Raw genomic sequence first — 20932 nt, 5'->3', positions numbered from 1 at the left:
TTCACATTCAGGCAAAAGAGTTTTGGTTCCATGTTTAAACCGACGTCACTGAAAAGAAACCCGACAGCAACCAACTTGGGGCTCTCACCTATATGGATGTTCCTGTGGCCCACACCCCCAGACCCCAACACCTCAGGCTCAATCTGTCCTCACTGCACTCTGCCGAGGGGCTGTTCCCTCATTTTACAGATAACGTGAACTGAGGCACAGAAGAGTTTTCAAGTGTCTTTCCCAAGGTCACACAAAGAGCCTGTGCTAAAGTCTTGGGGTTGCAGGATTCAGGACCCCAGCTTAGCCATAAGCCCATGCTTCCTCTCTGCCATTACTTTTATACAAGTTATATTCTCCACAGTGCTCTGCACTGCCCAGACCAAAACAAGAAACATTTCTCCCATCTCGCCTTTGCATCAGAACACAGGGCCCAGCACAAAACAAAACAAAGATCCTTATGCAATAGCACTCCCCAGAGGGAGAAATACAAAAAGGAACCACGCGTGGTGCAAGGGTATCAAACTGCCTATTGCACAGCTGGAAGATGCCCAGATGCCCTGGTGAGGGATGCTGTACGTGAGCCTGGTAAGCCACAATCCCATTTCTAGAGGAGTTGTTCCAATTCATAATAAACTGAAGAAGCAACTTGCAGATTCCTGGGTCTCCTCCTTTTCTTCACAGCCTGGTTATGTTGCTGGTCACTCTGGGTGAGTGGAAGGGATAACCAGGATGAACACTAGATACGGGTGCACGGTAAGAAATGGACTTCACTGCCTAGTAAGGTGGAGTGGAGACCCAGTGGACAGCCCTGATATAAAGTACATCATGGGAAGCCAGGGAAAAGTTACCCCTTGGAATAAGTGGAGTCACTTTACTACCTGAGGACACTACTATGTAAGATGTGCTGTATGTCCAGTTCACCGCTCAACTTCACCCTGGGGTAGCTGTTTGCTCGATGCAAATTGGCTCCCCCAGCCACCATGCTCTGGGACAGCACCCACTGCAGGCAGCCAGCTTAAGAAACCTGCTCCTCAGTCTCTTCCTTGTTCTGGAGTAAAGTTACTACAAGGTAAAATTTGATCAATTATTCTGTATTAATTCTGTTGCATGTTCCAAGCTTTTTTTCCCCCCAAATCTTCAAAGTTGCTTAAACTCTTAGTCTGGGTAGACAGAAATAAACAATCTGTGGATCTAACCAACACAAAGAAATTAGTAAGCTTTAAAAAAAAAAAAAAAGATGAATGAATATCAATAAATAATGAGTATCAAATTATTAATAAGAAATAATTGCAGTAAAGAGGATTATAAATTTAAAAATGATAGCAACCATAATGTCTGAAGACATACAACAACCTCTAAGGCCAGATTTTGAAAGGGATTTAGGTACCTAAGTGCCCAGCTTTAGAAAGAAACTTCCCCTACAGCTATGTCATTACAAATTGTTTGTGGTGGTGGTTCTCCACCAGTCTTTCAAGCATCTGGTACGAATCACTACTAGACAGGATATGGGATGGCATGAGCTCCAGTTTAGCCTGGATCCCATATGCAAATTCTGTGTTCCCACTATAATGGATATGTCTCATTAAATGAATATGGGTCAGAGAACCCTGGATGACTAATGAAGCAGCGTAAACCCCATTGTTCAGTAATGTGCCCAGAAATCCTGACCATTTAAACCTTAACCTATTCCAATGATAACCTACCCTCCAAGTTAAGAAGTTCTTCCTAATATCCAGCCTAATTTTGCCATGTTGCAGTTTAAGACAGTTATTTTTTGTCCTGCCAAAAACAATAGTCTATAACTATCCTCTTTATAATTACACTTCAGGTATTTGAAGACTTATCAAGTCTCTCATCAGTCTTCTTTTCTCCAAATTATTTAATCTCAGTTCTTCTACCCTTTTCTCAAAAGCCATGCTTCCAAAACCTCTAGTCAGTTTTGTTGCTCTTCACTGGACTCTGATTTGCTAATGTCAATCTTGAAATGCGGTGCCCAAAACTGGACACAGTATACCAACACTCCAAGCTTTAGGAAACCTGGTACATGCAAGCTAAGGTCACATAATAATTATGAACCAAGTTCAGCTACCCTGCTCTAAGAATGGCCACCTGGGATTTCCTAGAAGAAGGTATTCATGAGTCGATCATCTCTATGTACATCTCCAGCACCTACTTCAAGACGCCCTCAAAATGCTTCACAGGCTCAGGACATGCAATACCCAAACACACAACACTGGAGTATTAACTACGGTATAGCGGACACAGCTTGGGACAGGCTGCATCAAGGCTTACAATGACATTAGTGACATCTTGGAAGGTGGTTCATTTTCATAATCCTTAGTGGGGAAAGTGTGGTTTCACATAAAGGAAGAGGCAGATTTTCAAAAGTATTTGGGAGCCTCAGGATGCGGAGGTACCTGTTGTTTGGTCTAGGTTCTTTTGAAGATCTCATCAAGCAACTAAAAAAAATCTCTGGTCCAGAATGATTTGCCTCATGTCACAGAGGGAATCAGTGCCAATTCTACCACTAGAAGAAAGCAGAGCTAAAGAAGTAAGATGGTAACCTTTAGACAACAGATAGCCCAAGGGTGAAAAGAGAACTGCCCCTCACCTTCTTTAAAATTGCTGTTTGCCTTATTTTTATAGTGTGTCCATTACCATGGTCCCATGCCCATCACCATGGTATAAAGAAATACAAACTTCTCATGTTGCTGAAGAGCAAGAGAAACAGTGGGAGGTTTGGTTGGACTTTCCCTGAGCCTCAAGTGCTGAATCCTGCTAGAGACAAGAGCCACAACTGATCAGACTGGTAGTCTCGAGGGGTCCAGCAAATTCTGTGTTTCTAATCTAAATTCTTTCTTTTAAGCTCTGTGCTAACTGGGTATTCATCAGCTGTTAGATGCTTCAGAAGCCACAGAGTGGTCAATGTGCTTCCAGCCTGAGTATCAAGGGCCAATCAACTCTGTTGTTTTAAATTACATGCTCGGCAAAGCCTGAAAATAATTGGAGACTATCTGGAAGAAAAAAAAATAGAAATCTGAAATCAAACAGTATTAGCTTCCAGCATTCAGACTCAGCCCTGGCAAACAACACAGCAGCACTGATGCTTCCATTGCAAAAAAAACCAAACAACCACATTAGCTCAGGATCAAGAACTATCTTTGTCCCCTCCAGAGCCTGGGATTAGTGTAAAGAACTTATACCAATGTCTCATATCACTGAAGAGCAAGAGGAACTGTAATGGCCAAAAGACAGCCCAGACTCCCAGTCAACCGGCCACAGTAAAGAGCTTACTTGCCAAAACCCAACCAAAACGAATCTCTGCTTCCATGTAATATTTCAGTAAGGATCCTGATCTGCTGACTGCAGAGCCTCATATCTGGATAGTAAGATGCTGTGTTCTTCCTTTTGCCCAGTAAACGCCAGGATTTTGGCAGGGTATAGGACTCCATTTTTACATGCAGTTGTTTGTACATATATCACAGCCATTGTGCGCTACATGATGCTGTAACATATATCATCCCAGCAGCAACTGTCTCTATGTCAAGACAGGGATGAGCTGGGAGACAACTTGGGGAAAAACACTGTGCATGTGTGTGTGCATTATGTCCTGTTTAAGCCTGGACTGTACCAGGTCCAACCAGTAATAATACCTACAAGGCTTTTTCCTTCCACCTTCCTACGTCTCAGCCCAGAATTTGCCAGGATAACCATCTGGGCCATTGAGTTTAGGACACAAGTAGCTACGGGATCCTGAGCAGGATGGAAAGCGTGTATACCCAAATGCGTTGATAGAGTTAAATTAAAGGTAACCAAGATATTACAAAGCTGCAAAGTAATTATAAAGGAGGCAGAAAAGGGCCAGCAATTTTAAGCAGACAAGAAGGCCCTCTTAAGAGAAGAAAGGCAAGTTAATTAACCTCTAGACATGATTCAAAGCATCATTTGTAGGATGATTAACATAATCCCCCAAGTGCAAACATGCAACGCGCATTAACGATCATTTGCAGAGCTGAATGCTTCCCCGCCCCTTCGCAAAATCAGCACATTTGAGGATGGAAACATTTGAAATGCAATAACAGGTTTGCCGGCGCACATCTTGGGAAGTGGGAGGACAGACACCCTTGGCAGCTGGCTGGCTTCCCACAGCCCACGTACACACGTCTTTCCCAGACAGGCTATTAGCATCACCCTGCAAGTGCTAAATGCTATCAACTTCCAGTAGAGCCCACAGCTTGCAATACATGGCACTTCACCTCTGAACATTATAAAAGCTGCCTACTGGCCAGGCTTGCCAACCTTAGTGAGTTTACCAAGAACCTTGTGATATTTTAGAGCGTTTCCCTTTAATCTCCAGATCCTGGAGACAGGTGAATGAGGGAATCTCTGCTTTCATTTACCTCTCAAGGTTGAAGATAAAAGGCCTGAAAATATGACCCAAGTAAATCCAAAAGACTCAGAAAACAGAAGACAGACACAAAACACCCTAAATTTCTCCCTCCTCACAAAAGATGTCATGATTTGTTGAGGCCTGACTCATGCCTGGAGTTGACAACACTGGACTTCCCCCAACTTCTCTGGGTTTCTGCAGTCCAAGGCATTCATAAGACTGATCATACAAGAAAGCCAAAGCAGCTCTGCTTCCCCATGGAAGATCCCAGGCACTCTAGCTGCTTATACAACCATCACCAACAGCCTCTTGGTAGCTGGAAGCAGTTAGGAGGGCGTTTTCTTTCCGTTAAACTGAAACAAACAGCTTTGTTTGTATTTTGTTCATGATTTTTTTTCTGAAGGGTTAATAAAGGTGACCGAGGCATGTGACTAAGATCTTCTGTATCCTCCCTCCACCCCATACAATGGTATTGTTTGCTCTGACTGCCATTCCATTCAAGAAAGCTCAGAGGCTTTGTGTTAAGTTCTTTTCTGTATTTAAAATCATTTTTAAAAGGATATTGCATCCCTGAGACACTCTGTAGTTGTTTAAATGAGTGTTCTTATCTTCAAAGTTTTGTTATTACTTGGGAGTGTTTATCTGCATTACATTTGCAAACATCTGAATAAAAGTCAAGTTTTCAAAACAACGTTATTTTTGTTACAAAACCCCCTTCCCTGCACAAACAGGAAGGTTTCTATGTGGTTAGCTCTGCTCCGTGCCCTGTATTGTTTATTAATGGACATCTTAGGGACAGTCATCAGTAGTAAAGCACATGATTGCTCATGGAGCTTGCTTCCTTGGAGAAAGAGCAGTTTGATTTCAAGACAGACTGAGAAATTCAACAACTAAATACCTCATTGTGTCAGGCGTAAGGCATGACCTTCCCTTGATTCACGCCTTGTGTTGGGATCCCTGCAACACAGCAGTGCTGGGCAATTCAAAGCTCATCTGTTTGAAAATCTGTAGCAAAATTACAGTCACAGCCCCCAGTGTAACAACCAAGGGAATAAAGGAAAAGGAAACAAGATCAAGAATAAAGGTAAGAGGGTGTACTGCTGGCTTGGTGCTGAAACCCAGCTTTATTTGTGGTGCATTTCAAAGAGCGCATCGGGTGTGGAAACCTCCTTGTCAAACAAAGACATGTGAACAATCCCAGACAGAACTCGTGGATGGGCTGTCCTGAATTCTAAGTAGAGTTTCCCAGGGATGAAGAACCAGTTCAGATCTTCCCCCTGAAACTTTGTGTTTTCTGGCGGCAGCAGCAATGGGTAACGCTGAGTCAGAGAAAAAGACATTCGCATCCAAGTCAAGATTTGGTTTTCAGAGGTGATCCATACCAAGAGGTTCTGCAAAGTGCTTTCAAGAGACAATCTGTTTATGCACCCTTAGGTAGAAGACCTGGTGCAAAAGAGGAGGTTAAGTGCTGCTATTTTGCCAAGTAGCTGCCCAGGGAAGGACAAATGTTCTATTTCTTTTCCCATTTTCCTTCCACGCATTGTAACAGGTACACCCAAAATCTGCCTGCCCAGAGTTAGCTCCCACCTATGTTACACAGTAGATTCAATTGTCCCAGCAGCATTCGCAGCAGTCCATGGGACTCAGGAGTTTAACCCCGAGCAGACCCGTCCCCACACTCCAATTCACACGGCTCTGAGCAGGTGCTTAAGCGGCACAATTATGATCTTTGCCCAAGATTTCTAACAAAGCCAAATTAAAATGGACTGGAAATCTGTCAGCAGTGTGCCTCGCCCAGTGCTTCTCCCAGTTGCATCATCTCGGAGGTAGTAGCTGCCTTCAGACCCCGAGCAGCCCAGCCTGCCTGTGCAAGGGGTCCTATAAGTCCTACAGTCTCTCCCCTTGCAGTTGAACTCAGTCCCCCCTGCTCCTCCTGAAACAGATGCTGGTACTGGCATCTCCCAGAGCCTGCCCTGGAGCAAAGAGTTTTGTGCCCATCAGGTTAACTGAAGCACTCACAACCTTACGTGAATCCAAATGCTTTAACTAACATTAGCAGCATGTGCTAATGCTGCTCCTGGCCAGTCACCTGAGCTGATGGGACTTGGGCCTGATCCTGATGGGGATCACCCCTGGTGACTTGGAGGCAGCAGTGCCAGTCCCAGGGAGATTTGAAGCAGCCCCTGGAGGCTCTGGAATCAGATCCAGGCCCCCAGCCCAGCCGGTGGGACGTGCTCCTAAACCCCCAAAGATGTACTGCCCAGCTGGGCAGGGCTGCAGCTGTCAGGCAGCCAGCCTGGGCAGGGAAGCGCGTCTCTGAGCAGCAGCCAAGCCAAAGGTGGGAAGCAGAGCAGTCTGGGGGGGCTTAGTCCCCCCGACCCCCACACATCCCTCGCACTCACCTGCCAGGAGCTGGAGGGGATCTCGTTGAACTTGCCCAGGCCCCCGAAGGTGTAGCAGCTGTACATCTGCTCCAGCGTCTCGGAGCAGTGCCAGAGCAAGCCGAAGCTCACCTCGTCCTGGGCTTGGGGCAGGGGAGGCTCCTTCACGATCCAGGCAGGGGAGAGGAAGCTGAAGCTGCAGACGGCCACCAGGCAGGAGGACAGGAGGACCCAGAAACAGCCCACGCAGCTGAACATCCTCTGAGGCTGGGGAAGGGAGCCCGCCGGCAGCTCCAGCCCGGCATCCACGCCGCCGCCCGCTTTCTTCTGCCGATCCAGCAGCGAATGCATCGGGCCCCCCGCCCGGGGCAGCCTCACCGCAGCCCGGGCACCGGGGCGCCCATGGGGGAGGCGGCGGCAGCCGCCCGGCAGCCCCCGGCCGCTGTCAGCGCTGCCCGAGCGCCCACGTGGAGCCGCCGCTGAGGCCGGGAGCGATCGCGACACCCCCGGCGCAGCCGCGGGAAGGGAAGCGAAGGGGCGGGGGCTGCCCGGGCAGGTGGCCCCGTCCTCGGCTCGCTCCGGCGCGGTGGGCGTCCCCCGGCCCCGGCCCCGGCCCCGGCCCGAGCTGGGCGGGGAATGAGCTCCCGCAGCGGCCCCACCCTGGGCCCCGGGATGCTCTCCCGGGTGATCCGCTTCAGCCAGCAGTGCCGGGACCCGGCCTTCCCAGGGGACTTCGGGACCGGCCCAGCCTCCCCCCGCGCTGCCAGGGGGGACCCCCACCCCGGCTGTCTCCTGCCTGATGCCCTTTTAGATGCTGCGAGGCAAGGACAGGCCTGTTCAGAAGGCGAGGTTCTTCGGGGAGAAGCGATACCTTGGATTAGACCGACTAAATAGTTGGGAAAATTGTTCTTTGCAAGCTTTTGGGCACAAACACCCTTAGTCAGGCAGCGGCAGTTTAGAGGTGCTGGAGCGGGGATGCGGGAAGGGTTTAGAAAGCACTAAATGGAGAGGGGAAAGTCGGTAGGACTCTCTCTTCCAGTGCAGGAACCAGGGGTCCCGCATGAAACCCGTCTAAAGTGAACGCAAGGCAATTCTTCACGCCGCATTTCCTAGACGGGTGGGCCTCACTGCCACCGGGCTGGTGGAAGCCCATGGTCTAGCCAGATTCACAAAGGGATTGGACACATCCTTGGAGGAAAGGGGCATCACTTGAGCACAGAAGTGAGGGGCACAGCCTCTGAATCAGAACCCCTAGACCTCAAATGCTGGAGGCAGCCTGGTGCATCTCACTAGCACATGTTTTGTTTAGGGCCCGGTCCCACAGACCAGAAGTCAGTGGACCAGTTCCCATAAGCTAGTGTAACTCCTTCCACAAGGGAGGCTTTGCTGGATTGGGCCCGTGCATTTAGAGCAAGGAGCTGCACCTTCTACTTGTTTGGAAAAGGTCTAGTGTGCCTGCAACCCTCCAGGAGTGAGGGCGATTGCTGTAGCCAAGTAGTGCTTCAAATGTGGCGGGTAACAGAAGTTAAAGAGTTTGGTTTTGCTACAAGTACCTATAATACTACTATGTCTTTCCAAATTGCCTATCCCTGTAACCACATGCATAACTCCACCCCCTTGAGCGTTCCACTTGTGTAATGTGACACATTCGTAAGGATCAGATTCAGGATCTGCTCCAAAGTGACTTTCACACCTTCTGCACTTCAGCAGCAGATGCAATTACTGGCTACTGACAGTAGGGGAAGGATTTCCAGATGGAAAAAAAAGTGACTGAATTTTTATCATTACTGCAGAGCAGTGTTAACAGACCCACTTAAGGAATCAATTTAAGTGCAGTATGCAGGGATTGAGATTGTACATTTCTATAATACTAAGAGTCTGTAGTAGCAACAGATGCACGCACAGATCAAGATAGTTGGTCCTTCTCTGCTACCATCAAGTTTTTGCTAACTGATTTTACACTGCTTTTTAGCAAAAAACAAACAAACAAACCATTGTAACTTCCTCATCCTAATAGCTGAGCCTGAAATATAAAGGATTATTTATGCCACTTTACCTGTTTAAAGTAGCCAGTATTATTTTGTGTTTCAGCTAGATGACAATATAAACCTGCATGCCTGGAGAGCTGGCTTTCACGGAGTGGTAATTAAATAAACATTCATTTCCATTTTCTCACTGAGAGAAGAGCTGTGCAGCTTGGCAAGCAAATCCATAGAAAATTTAAAATATGACATCAGTTTGTTTGTAGCTTCATCCAAGCAGGCAAACCTTTGTGCACAGGCCCAGCCCAGTGACACCAAGGGGGGAAAAGGATCGGATACAATTCCAGGATTGAGACCACAGCTTTTCAAGGGAAGCTTCATCAGGGGACCAAGAACAAACAGTCACCTAGGACACCATTGTTTTAAAAAGCCAATGTGGAGTAGGGACATGCTAGTGCCTTTTCTTGGTAACTGTGTTCCTAAATAACATAAGCTACTTTTTAAAATTTCCCATAGTAGAATTTGGTCATTTCAACTTTCATTTATGGCTTGGAAAATTCCCTTAATAGCACACTTTTTTTTTTCTTGATAAAGTTGAACATGCAAGCAGGAGAAAAACCAGAAAAGGGGCTGGTTTATTTGTTTGGGGTTTATCTATACCAGTGTTTAAAGCTGGACACACCTGGATAAATGAGTCTTTCTAAACATGACATTTTGTAAAGAATATTTACTCTCCTGATGATACTTCTGAAATGCCATGGCTAGATCAAGCATTTACTGCTAAACACTCTGATTGCTATGCCAGGCCATCCTAATGTTCTCTTTCATGGCCTCCTAGACAAGCTCACCCTTTGCTTTTGGTATCACGCCAGGTACAATCCATTAGCCACAAGCCAAGTGAAACAGGTTGTTTGAACTTGACTGTTCTGATCGGCGTAATTGGAGGCTGTTTCAATCAGCTGGTACTGTTGGAAAAAGCACAGACATTGGGTCATGGCAAGAATCTGAAATCTTGCTCTGGATGGATTTTCTAAATGGATTTCCAGTAAGAGCTGATTCAGGAAATTACTTTCACCTACATCACTGAACCACTGGCCAGCTCCCAGGTTCCAGTTTGGAGGGACTCCTTGTCCTTTCAAGGTGTGGGTCGATTGTTTAGTGTCTTGTTAATTCAGCTCCTCTGGACTGAGGAGGGTTTGCTGACAGGCTTTCAGAGCTAGTCTTCTCTAAAAACAATCAATAATAACATCCTAATGAGGGCTGGTCTGGGCTTCAGGGATGTTAAGATGAGCAAAGCTAACTTCTTCATAAGCAAAGAGGCTAGTGCCTCTTAGTGGTGCATAGTGAGATTTTTCTTTGAGATGTAAAGGCTTTGGAAGGCTCTGTTCCCATTAATGTGGGGTGTCAGAGAAACTGTTTGTTGCCCTCTAGTGGCTGATTTCACTGGTAATTAGTCTAAAAACTGGAATTATGGAACCAGAGTTTTAAATTCCAAGCATCTGTGATTTTCTTGCACTTCTTTATATATGTTTCACATGGTTTTTCTTTGCTGCCAGAAACAGCCACATAAAGAACCAAAATACCACAAGACTACCTTCTGGCCTTCCTGGATAAAGGAAATATCCTGGGGAAAGCAGATGTCACATTATTTCTAATGCTTTTCCTGAGGCATTAAAAAAAAAAAACACCTGATAAAACAAATACAGATATTGGCTTCAGACTGAATGGCCCTGCTTTGGACTTGAATTAGGGATCTATGCCATGAAAATGCACACTCTCAGAGGTACAGCTACAAATCTAGGGCAAAGGGCCTGCAGAAGTTTGAGAAAAGCAGAATTCCCGCTGTTAACACCGATGGAAAGTCCTCAGGTTGGGACAAAGCACTCAAGAACATTCAGTGAAGAGCAATCCTGTGTTAGCCATGATGGGAATCTATGGAAAGGATGAGCAAAAAGGCTTACCAGATCCTTTCAGTTGCTGCTTTCTGTGCTACTCTTCAGTCCAAAGCTTCTATTTTAACAATCAGCTGCTCAGAGGATCTTTATTTACAAAGCCTTGTGCTTGTCTTCAGTGCTGCATGTAATAAGGGGGTTTTTATTACTTAACTCTATACAGATAAACTTATTACAACAAATCCTGTTTATAACAAACCCACTTTTAACAATCCCAGAGGCAGAAGCCGAATTTCTCATTATTACGGTGCAGCAAATTGAATAACCCCATTACAGCTTTTTCCCCTATCCCACGGGATCCATTATCATAAAGTTGGACTGTATTTGACTTGCTGATTTTTCCCCCACCTAGACTTAAAATTAAACAGAAAACTCTGCACCCCTGGTCTTTTAAAAGGCCTACTGAATATTAGGTAAGAAGTGCTTGGGCACACATGCAGTGGAATGAGAAAATAAGAAGTCCCAGTGTTGAGGTTCTGCATCATTCTTGATAAAGTCAGCTAATTTTTGCTGCCTGCCATGTGGAATAATTCCCTTCTTGGAAAACCTCAGCACAGATGAGCAGATAACATAAACCCTCTCACGCTCCCATTAAGACTAATGGACTGAGGTCAGCCATACTTGAAATCTGTAATGAATTTTATGTACATGTAGCCACCTGTTTTCCTGTAAATAAGAAATCTAATTGAAGGCACTATGATTTCCGTCTGAAAGCACCACATAGTGCTGTCGGTCACCTCTTGTCAATCATCCAGCTTTCCAGGCATCCTATTGTTTATAATGGTATATATTATATTTTTCCTGACACACCCACTTTCAGCTTTCATATCTGGATCATTAGTTACTGACATTTTCATTCCTTGGCTTTCATTTTAATGAATGCAGATAGCTTTTTAAGCATTCTTCTTCAGTATTTGCAACCCAGATATTGGAAAATGAAACTAAATGATAAACAGAAGATTTAAACAGCTCCATCCTATTTCATTATCCAGAGCTGAGTGAAGCCAATCAGCTTGAGTGACAAACCTCACATAAGAGCTTTAAGTCTTCCAGCTTTAATTATTAACCTACGAAGCTGTTGTTAACACACATAATGAAAATATTCTGAACGTATGGGGGTTTTTTACATTGGTTATGTGGCCCTTTACCAATACCTTCCTCTTCTATCCTGCAGAAGAACTCAAGTGTTGCTGTACTAAATCAGATGAAAAGTTCATTAAGCCTGTCTCCAAGCCTCACAAGTAGTGGATGCTTTATAAGAAGGATGTAAAAAACAGGACATGCATGGAAGATCTATCCTGTTAGTCCTTCCCCGTTATCATGAGTAGATTCCATCCCTTACAGTTGTGTTTAATAGCCCCTGATGGACCTGTCATCCATAGATTTGCCTAATTGTTTTTTTTTAACTTGATACAGTTGGCCTCTCCACCACACAGTGGCAAGGAGTTTCACATGTCAATCCTACTTTGTTTTGGCTGCTACAGCTCTCTACCGGATTGCTGTTGAAGAGCCTTGTATTCATATTGTAATTTATTTTGATTTTTTTCCTGTAGCCTCTAGAGATCCTAGTCATGATACACAAGACCCCATGGTGCTAGGCATTACACAAATACAGAATAAAAGCCAGTCCTTGACCCAAATGAGTTTACAAGACAAGAGAAACAATCCAAGACATAGACTGTGCTCTCAATTCCCTAATCATTGTTGAATCTCATTATAGGCATTATGGCAAGGTTTCTTGTGGGTTCCAGGATGATAAGGACTGGGAAATGCATGCATAAATGTTTTCAGAGTATAATGAGCTTTGAGTTCTAGGCCCAAGTGTTCTCACATGAGAACCTCTACTATGGTCAGTGAAATTCCTTTAAACAGTAAGATCAGCAGGAACTGGTGGCCAGTGGTATGTAGGGTTTCAGTAATTCACAAATTATTTGCTTCAGTGTCACTGCCTGACTTGTGACCTATGTTAAAGCTGAGAATTGACAACTACCCAAATGTGAGTCAATTCGTTTATGTTTCTGAATGTGGTAATTAAACAGAGCAGCTCATTTGGTTAATTATCTGTGAGTCTGAACTGCCAAGTTATCAACAATTTCTAGTTCCACATTATTAATTCTGTCCAAACAGTGCATCCCATTTAGATCCTATTATAAATTAAACTTTGTTCATTTCTATATATATGGAGAAGGAGAAAATTCACCAGACTACTAGGAGCTAAAGAACTTCATTCATTTTCCTTTGAATAGTTTGATTTGGGGAGACATCCCCAGCCTCTCTAATCTTAGCTTTGTTATGTCCTGGAGTTATATTTCAGCTGATTGCTCAGTTAAACTGTCGTGTCCTGTTAAAAGCTCTAGAGCATAAAGATTTTTGTGCTTCTAGTCTAGATCTCCAGGGTCCGAGGCTGATTGACTTACTGTGGAATAGAGCTTTTACTCTGATGCAGCTTCCCAAAGGAAGGGGAATACATTTCAATCAAAGACATACAATTCAAGCCACATATAGTTGTGGCCTGAGATTCATCAGTTGACAATCAAAGTCTCTGAGGGTCATCCACTGACATCTGGTGAACATCAGACACCAATTTTCCCTTTCCTTGTAAGTTAGGGAAACGCCCAAACTTTATCCACCCGAGAGATCACAAGAGCCACATTTGACAACTCTGCCTTGTTTGTGAACCCCCAGCCCCAATTCTGCATATAGAGGTTCAATCCACTGAGATGACATGGCCCAATACAGAGCAGTCCATCCTGATCCACGAAAATAGCAGCATCTAGGCCTGGCAGACCATCTGACGTTAAATACCTCTTCTTTTATCATTGCTGCTGCCAAAGATCTGTACCTTGGTTGGATTTGGGACCCGACTAGATTAGTGGGTCACAGGTGTGCTCAGAATGGAAGCTAATCTCACCCTGGGCATCTTGACTTTTGGTGCTCTGTTTGAACCCACAAGAATAACAAAAAAAATGGATATGCTTTCTCCATTACCTGATTCGTCTTCGACTAGGCATGGCATTGAAGCATCTGTGGTATATAATTAAATTTAAATCTTCAGTCTTGCCACCTATAGGCATAATAAGGCAAAGTTATGACTCAATATTGACATTACATCTTTATTTTATGGCAGTTTTTATGATTCACATGGTGTCATAAAGCTATAAAGTTCTTCATTTAGACAGATAAATAATAGGTGAAATTCTGGCACCACTGACGTCAGTAGACCTGACTTCTGTGGGCCTGGGATTTCGGTCAGTGTTTGTCCTTTCCCCTGGATATTTTTCCAAAAGCAAATAATTGCTCCAGGAAGATGCAGGCAAGCTTTTTTTTTTCTGCTAAGAGCTGTTAATTTCCTGGTCCCCAGCTGCAGCTCACCAGCTGTATATTTTAGTCTATTATCAGCATTTCTTTTTGCATTCTGAAAATTAATTTAATTTGGTATTTATAAAATACTCCTTCCAGGCTGGTGTCTGAGCACATGTACAAAAATGTATCAAGGCACATCACAAAACAAGTTAAAGACAAGGTTAAAAGAAAAAAGCATAGCTGCTTTTGGGTGTTGATCAGCTGCTGCATCCTGCCTCCGAGGTGGCTGCATTTCAATTAAGGGAGAAGAAATCCTGTGTATCTTGTATGTTACTCACCAGTTGTGAGGCTTAATTTATAAAACCTTTGATGCTTTAAGATGCTTAGGTGAAAGATGCTACAAGCATGTGGACTGTTGCTATTAATTATAGAGTTTCTGATGGTTCATCATGATACCAGGCATTTGTTTGCAGAGAGATAACATTACAATTGGTATGTCAGCACTGTAGCTTCTTCCTGTTGTTATGCACCTTTGCAGCATACAGATGGTTTGTTTCAGGACCCTGTTAATGAAGGCTCTTCTCATAGACTACATCAGAATGAACCTGGAGAAAAAAGGATAGGACTTTAAAAGGAACATCAACCTGAAAGCTGAACAGAGGGAACTCTGAGTCTGCAGTAACTTGCATTTCTAACACTGACACATGCAGTAGAAAAGATTAGGTGTGTGGTTTCTTCAGTGCTTAGAGTTACTGGAATGCATTGCAATGAACTGGCTTTCTGGCATTTATCCCAGTTATTGTAGCTATGCCATTTATAGAAGGTCTGATTCAGGACTCTGTAACCCTGTGACATCTTGGGTGAACCAGTGCGTCCTCCTGTGCCTCAGTTTCCCCATCTGCAGACCAGTGATAATCCCAACTAATTACCACCTAGGGAAGTGTGAGCATTCATGGAATATTTTAAAGAGAGATGAGATACTTCAGGTAACACTGGGACACAAAATGTTGTTATTCTGCTTCACATTAATTGCGCTTGTTATGGACTGCATATTAGACCTTTTCATTGGGAGACTTTAAAAAATTATAAAGAAACCTCAGGAAGGATTTCTGTAATGTTGGGAAATGAATGATGCAATGGAATTAATTGTTTGGGTTCTTTACTTTCTAGATCTCAGCTTATTAGTTTGCCCATGTCCACAATGGGCTTGCAAACTTGATTTATTAACAATATTTATACAGGTTTCCCTCACTGTATGCTGTACATGTGTTCCTGGAAAATGGCACATAACTTGAATTTGCATAAAAGGAACCCACTTTACAACGTAACAAATAGGGATACGTTCCAAGACCTCGGCTGTACTGATCCCCAGACCCATTTCTACCACTGATACAAGACAATTTTGGTACTCACCAACACCAGACAGTACACACAAGCACAGGGAGAGGGGTAGGAGATAAGCTAGCAGGACGCTTAGAAGCCATAATGGGGATGGCAACTACAGAAATGTGTCACAGATAACGGGCGAGGAGCATAGATCCACACAGGTGCGCATCACTCCTACACGGCACCGCACAAAGCAGGTAACTGCGGGCACCCACCACACCAACTGCATAAGAGTGATTTTACCTTGCATAGAACAGATTTTTGGTATAAAAAGGATCATTGCATAAGGGCAAATTCGCACCTACAGAACCTGCACAAAGTGATGGAAACCTGTACTGCATTGCATGAAAAGAGGCCACCTTTGGAAATGAAACTGTAGGCACTCAGTTGAGTGGATGCTGACCTCGAGGCTTGAACTAGGTCAGACCGTGGCTCCAATTCTGCAAAGACTGTGTTTAGTTCCATGCACTGGTCTCACTGAAGGGCGCGGGACTCTTCACCAGACATGGAGTGGAGCATGCGCGTACATCTCTCCAGGGCTGGGTGCTTCGTAAGGAGTATGTAGCCCAGAGGCGGGCAATTATTTCAGGCAGAGGGCCACTTACTGAGTTTTGGCAAGCCTTCGAGGGCTGCTTGACAGGCAGCCAGGGGCAGATAAATATTAATTTCCTAAATTTTTTAGGGGTCCCACGAACTGGATATAATGGCCTGGCGGGCCGCATCCAGCCCACAAGCCACATTTTGCCCACTCCTGGTGTAGCCAGAAGACATTTGCATCTGCTGAAGTCACCGTCTATCATTGCATATACACTCGTCAAGAGGAAACTCAATTCTTTAGACTCTTGTCACACAATTGCCCATTATGGGCTCTTCTGGGCTTCCTCGGAAGCCTCTGGTGCAAGCCAGGCTAGCAGATTGATTAGGCAGGCCTGATTCCTACATTGTCTCTATTGGATTTTAAACTCCTTGAGGACGGGACTTGTTTGTCCATTTCCTTCGGTGTTTGCATTGTGTTTGGTACACATACAGCTCTGTAGAAATAATAAATACTAACAACTCTGCATCCTAGTTCTCATGTCCTTTGTGGCAGAGGAAAAAAGGTCCTGATAAACAAAGAGTGATTTATTTGTTTGCTTTTTTTTTTCTTTTTTAAATAAAGAGTTCTGGGCATAGATGGACATGACTGCGGTCCACCCAGCATGTGGCGTTGGGTCCCTGATGCCCGACCGGAGCTGACCGTCCTGAAAGCTTTGCTGGTAAAACGAAATCAGGACAGGGGGATTTGGACCAAACGAGGATGCCTCAAGGCCGCGTGGAAGCACCGTAAGGTCACGCAAAGACACGGCGTTGTGGCATCACGTTGCACGGCACTGATAAGGACTTGACGCGTTGCAATGTCACGCGTGGGAAACACCGCCATTTCGAAAGGGAGCTGTGGCCTGGCGCTGCTTCAGCGATGTTTCACGACAAGGCCGTGCTGTTATGATGTGGTGTCCCATGTCCAACGGCTGTCTGGTGACACAGTGATGATGTCATAACAGGTGACATCATTCCTTATGATGCCAAGGCGGGCGCTCTGCTCTCATTTCCTGTCACGCTCTGCATGACGTATCAGCCTGCGGCATCTTTAGCCTCGGCTGCACCCTTCTGTTGCACTATGGAGGCACGGAGGGTGGCTTGCTCTGAGGCGCATAGCTGAGGAGAAGCAGGTGGCTGGCAGTCACCCTTGAGCCCCTGGATGTGTCCGAGCCCCCGGAGCCGCTCCTTGCTGCAGCATTCTCCCACAGTCACGTTCAAAAGGCTGAGTTAGCCTTTTGGGGCCAACTCCCACCTCCTCCCCTCCCCTTACAACCAGCCTGTATCTTTCATGAGGTAAAACTCTCGCCCTTCTCCAATATGGCTCACTTTAGCCTCACTCAAGCAAGCACCTGCTGCCCCTATCCAAGATGGCTGCCCAGCGGAGCGCAAATTGGGCCCCCCCCCCTTTTTTTTTTTCCCTTCTCCAAGATGGCTGCCCGGGACTCGATCCCTTTACCTTTACCTGAGAGTCCGTCGCCTGACGTCTCGCCGGCCATCTTGGATGAGGTCAGGCGGCCCAGGTATTGGCGCCGGGCGTTTCCCGGGATGCCTCGCGCGTCCCCACCCCCCCGGAAAAAGGAGGCCTGGCGGTTGTTGACAACATGGCGGCGGCAGGCGGCTCCGCGGCAGGACGAGGAGGGAGAGAAGGCGGCAGGAGGAGGAAGGAGTCTCGCTCGTAGGGAGCCCCGCTCGCTGCCCCCCTCCCGCCCCGCGGCGCCATGTCCTTCTTCAGGCGGAAAGGTAGCCGGGGGGGTCGGCCTCCCGCTGCCTGCCACACGCGCGGGGGCTGCTCCTGCTGCCTCGGGGAGCCGCCAGACCCATCTCGGGGCCCTCCTCGCTCGCGTCTCCAAGGGCGGGTTGTATCCAGGAGCCTTTGGGAAAGCATTTTCACGAGGCCCTGGTCCTCTGCCAGCCTGCTGTGGCAGCCCAGGGTGCTCCCAGGTCCTTTTTGGGTCGTCCCCAGGGTGCCTTGAGGTCCTTTTCAGGTTGTCCCCAGGCTGCTGGGGCACCCCGGGGTGCTCTAAGGCCCTTACCAGGGTGCTGCATGGTGTTGGCAGGGTTCGGTGGATGAATGAGAGTCACAGGGTAAACCAGGAGGTTTCCAGGAGGAATCTGTAGTCCTTACAGCATTGGTTCTGGCCTGCTGTGGTTCTTGTGGGACCTTTGCAACAGAGGCATCGCTTTACTCTTTTTATCTTTTTTTTCCCCCTGTAATTGAAAAAACAAGTGAAAACAAAAGGCTGGCGTTTTTTTAGATGCGCCGGGAGTCTTATCAGGGGGCCACCAGGAGTCTCAAAATGTTGAGCAGCACTGGGCTAAGAGCTTTGAGATAGTTAACAACTGCATGTTGTATGCAACTTATTTTCTTGCTGGTTAGATAAGTGCAAGTGACGTTTTTGCATGAATCCGCCTAATCCTGCAAGCCTTCCCCTTAAATTGGCCAAATGAAGGTAATAGCTAAAGTTAGTACTGTCATGGCATAGTAAAACATTTTTTTGTTAAGCATGTGGTAGTGGTAGCCACAGTCAAGACCTTATTGTACTGAGAGCTATATAAAAGTGCAGGCAGCGCTTGCCTGAAATAAATTTTTAATTTTTCAACTGTATTTATAGAAATTGCATAGCATTAAAAAAAAAATATATTTCCTAATTAGCCTTTTGGTACAATGAGTACAATTAATTCTGGAGTCATTTGGAAGCTGGTCACCATGTGCTTGTGCAAAGATTCAAGGAGATGCATATTAACTTCTGAAGAGCCGCATGCAGCTCGGGAGCCGCAGGTTGGCCACCCTGGCTTAGATTCTGTGGCTGAATTGGCATGAAATGGTCCACTGAAGCATGATGGCTTTACATAACAAGGTGCTGAAATCTTCAGTTCATAGTCTGCCTCTGGAAAAGTTGTCTCAGCCAAGAAATGAAAGTAAACTGTGCTGAGTTACAGAAGAATGAAGTTAAGAAACACCCACACAAATTTTGATTAGGAGTGCAAACAAAAAGTAGCAAAATTTGAAATGCATGGCAGATATTTTGGGTTAGGCAGTGAAGAACTGTTCTCCTGTATTTATTGCTTGTAAATGAAATGCTAGTAAATATGCTTTATCTGCTGTTAGAAATGAAGGTACTTAAATGTTTTTTCCCATGCCAGTAGTGTTGAGCACTAAAGCATGAACCCAGAAAGTGTGGAGAGCTTTTAAGTCCTTCTGGGACCTTTGTTAGGTACTTCATAAACTTGTTCATGTTCATCCACTTCTCAAATCAGGCTACTGGACAATACTCGAATGTTGCCGTGTCCCATGTTTCAGTCTTCTGGTTTGAAGTTGATGACACTGCTTCCCATGTCTGATCTGGAGAAGTTATGATAAAACAATTGCAACAAAAAAAGGCTTGTCATATAAATGGCAAACAACTGGAACGTAAAGAATACAGTTGGGTAAATATGTAAAAGAAATATTAAAAAAAATGCAAGGTTTTAGAGCCAAATATTTTTCCCCCCTTCAGGGGGTGTGTGTGTGGTCACATTACATTTCCCTGTTCTTTTGAAAGTAAAACACTCCTGTTACTTTCTGGAACGTGAATCATTCTATACAGCCTGTAGTGTAACAAACCCTTAATATGCACAGGGCAGGCTTTTGATGGGAAATTGCTTCCATATTTGAAGCTGTAATCCAAATGATTTTGATGCTTTTTAGATGCTGTGAAAATCAATCCTGACCATCTGCGGTACGGTAGTTTTAGTAAAAGTATAAATCTTTCAAGAACTTCTACAACAGTTAAGTAGCTGTTTTGAGGTTCTCATAAAGCGCCTTTTTTTTTTTTTTTTTCTGGAAAATGAAATCCAAGCCGTGTGTTTTGGGAAATGAGACTGCAAGTTAAGAGAGCTTTTATTATCTGGGCTTCTGGTTTCACCTGAGATGACAGGACTTGATCTTGTAAGTTTTCACAGCTGCTGTAGCAGTACTGAAACATTCCCTTTATCTTGGGGAATAAATGCAGTAAAAATAGCTTTAACTCCAGCTCTTAATGAGAGAAGTTCCAAGACTTATGAAGCCTGTGAAGGGATATGCAAGTGCCATAGATTTATACTGTTGAATAGCCCTATAGAACATAATAAAGCCAGCGATTAACTAATGGTCAGATACAGAAGATTCTTCAACCCTGTATATTTTTGTGTTTTGGGAACTTTTATTAAATAAAAGCTGTTTAATCTGGGAGGGGGAATTTTGGTACAAAAGCAAGTGAAATCCAAGAAAAACAAATACAGAGATTTCTATATGAAGGAATGGCTGGATATCAAGTAGAGGGGGGCTGCATGAGAGAATATTCTGACTAATGAATCTGGGGTTATTGCATATGGCAGTTGTAGATGAAATGAAGTGTGTTGTTGTGGCACTTCTTTGTTGGGGGTTAGGCGGGAGAGGGATGTGAACTGTGTTCTGGATTGTATTAATAGGAATATTATTTAGCGTGAGGAAGGTAGTTGTCCTGTTCTTATGGGAAATATTTAGGTCCCAGAGAGCTGCTTAGGTCCCGCCTGTTGGAAAAGCCAGACCAATTGGTGTTGTCGCAATAAATAATAGGACTTACTGAAAGCCTTAACCCTCTTATATTTTAAAAAAGCATTAGGTAAGTGCACAAAATGCTACAGCTGTGTTTGTGGAGACTGTTGGGAAAGGGTAAGAAAAACTTATCTCCAAACATTTAGAGAGATCCCCCAGATAGGGAACTAATCCACTAACTTGCAAGTTGATGAGGCTGGGCCATAAAGTAACAAGCTAGGGAAATACAGAGAGGATGGTAAAAAAGAACTTAAACTGAATGATAGGCAATCACAGATGGTCATAGAAGGTTATGCCATTCCCCAAGGTCAGATTACAAACTCATCTATTGCACATAGCTTTGAAATAATGTAAGCAGCCCTGCCATAATGCAAGAAGAAGGGCTAATTGAACTATGCGTCAAATAATTGTGT

The 20932-nt window shown here is 44.9% G+C and overlaps 2 protein-coding genes and 1 long non-coding RNA gene across 3 annotated transcripts in view; 1 reads left to right on the top strand and 2 right to left on the bottom strand.

The window, feature by feature from the left end:
• Positions 1–7332, bottom strand: part of LHFPL7 (LHFPL tetraspan subfamily member 7) — a 126911-nt gene extending 119579 nt beyond the window's left edge. The window contains exon 1 of the mRNA XM_090024915.1: positions 6784–7332. Within this exon, the coding sequence (XP_089881041.1) occupies positions 6784–7113 (330 nt within the window). The 5' untranslated portion in view covers positions 7114–7332. The remainder of the gene's footprint in view (positions 1–6783) is intronic.
• Positions 7333–9456: 2124 nt separating this feature from the next.
• LOC149854287 (uncharacterized) lies at positions 9457–17550 on the bottom strand. The gene is made up of 5 exons (XR_016438833.1): positions 17427–17550; positions 14338–14604; positions 13685–13760; positions 10706–10817; positions 9457–9709 (listed from the first exon to the last, which is right to left on the bottom strand). It is a non-coding gene; the product is annotated as an uncharacterized LOC149854287 (long non-coding RNA).
• Positions 17551–17565: 15 nt separating this feature from the next.
• AKAP10 (A-kinase anchoring protein 10) overlaps positions 17566–20932 on the top strand; it is a 31094-nt gene continuing 27727 nt past the window's right edge. The window contains exon 1 of the mRNA XM_090024912.1: positions 17566–17704. Within this exon, the coding sequence (XP_089881038.1) occupies positions 17683–17704 (22 nt within the window). The 5' untranslated portion in view covers positions 17566–17682. The remainder of the gene's footprint in view (positions 17705–20932) is intronic.

Source organism: Crocodylus siamensis, chromosome 13 (genome assembly GCF_052110815.1).
Source record: "Crocodylus siamensis isolate JL-2025a chromosome 13, ASM5211081v1, whole genome shotgun sequence".
NCBI classification, from domain to species: Eukaryota; Metazoa; Chordata; order Crocodylia; family Crocodylidae; genus Crocodylus; species Crocodylus siamensis.
The sequence above is the reverse complement of the archived record's forward strand: the minus strand, read 5'-3'. Positions and strand labels throughout refer to the sequence as shown.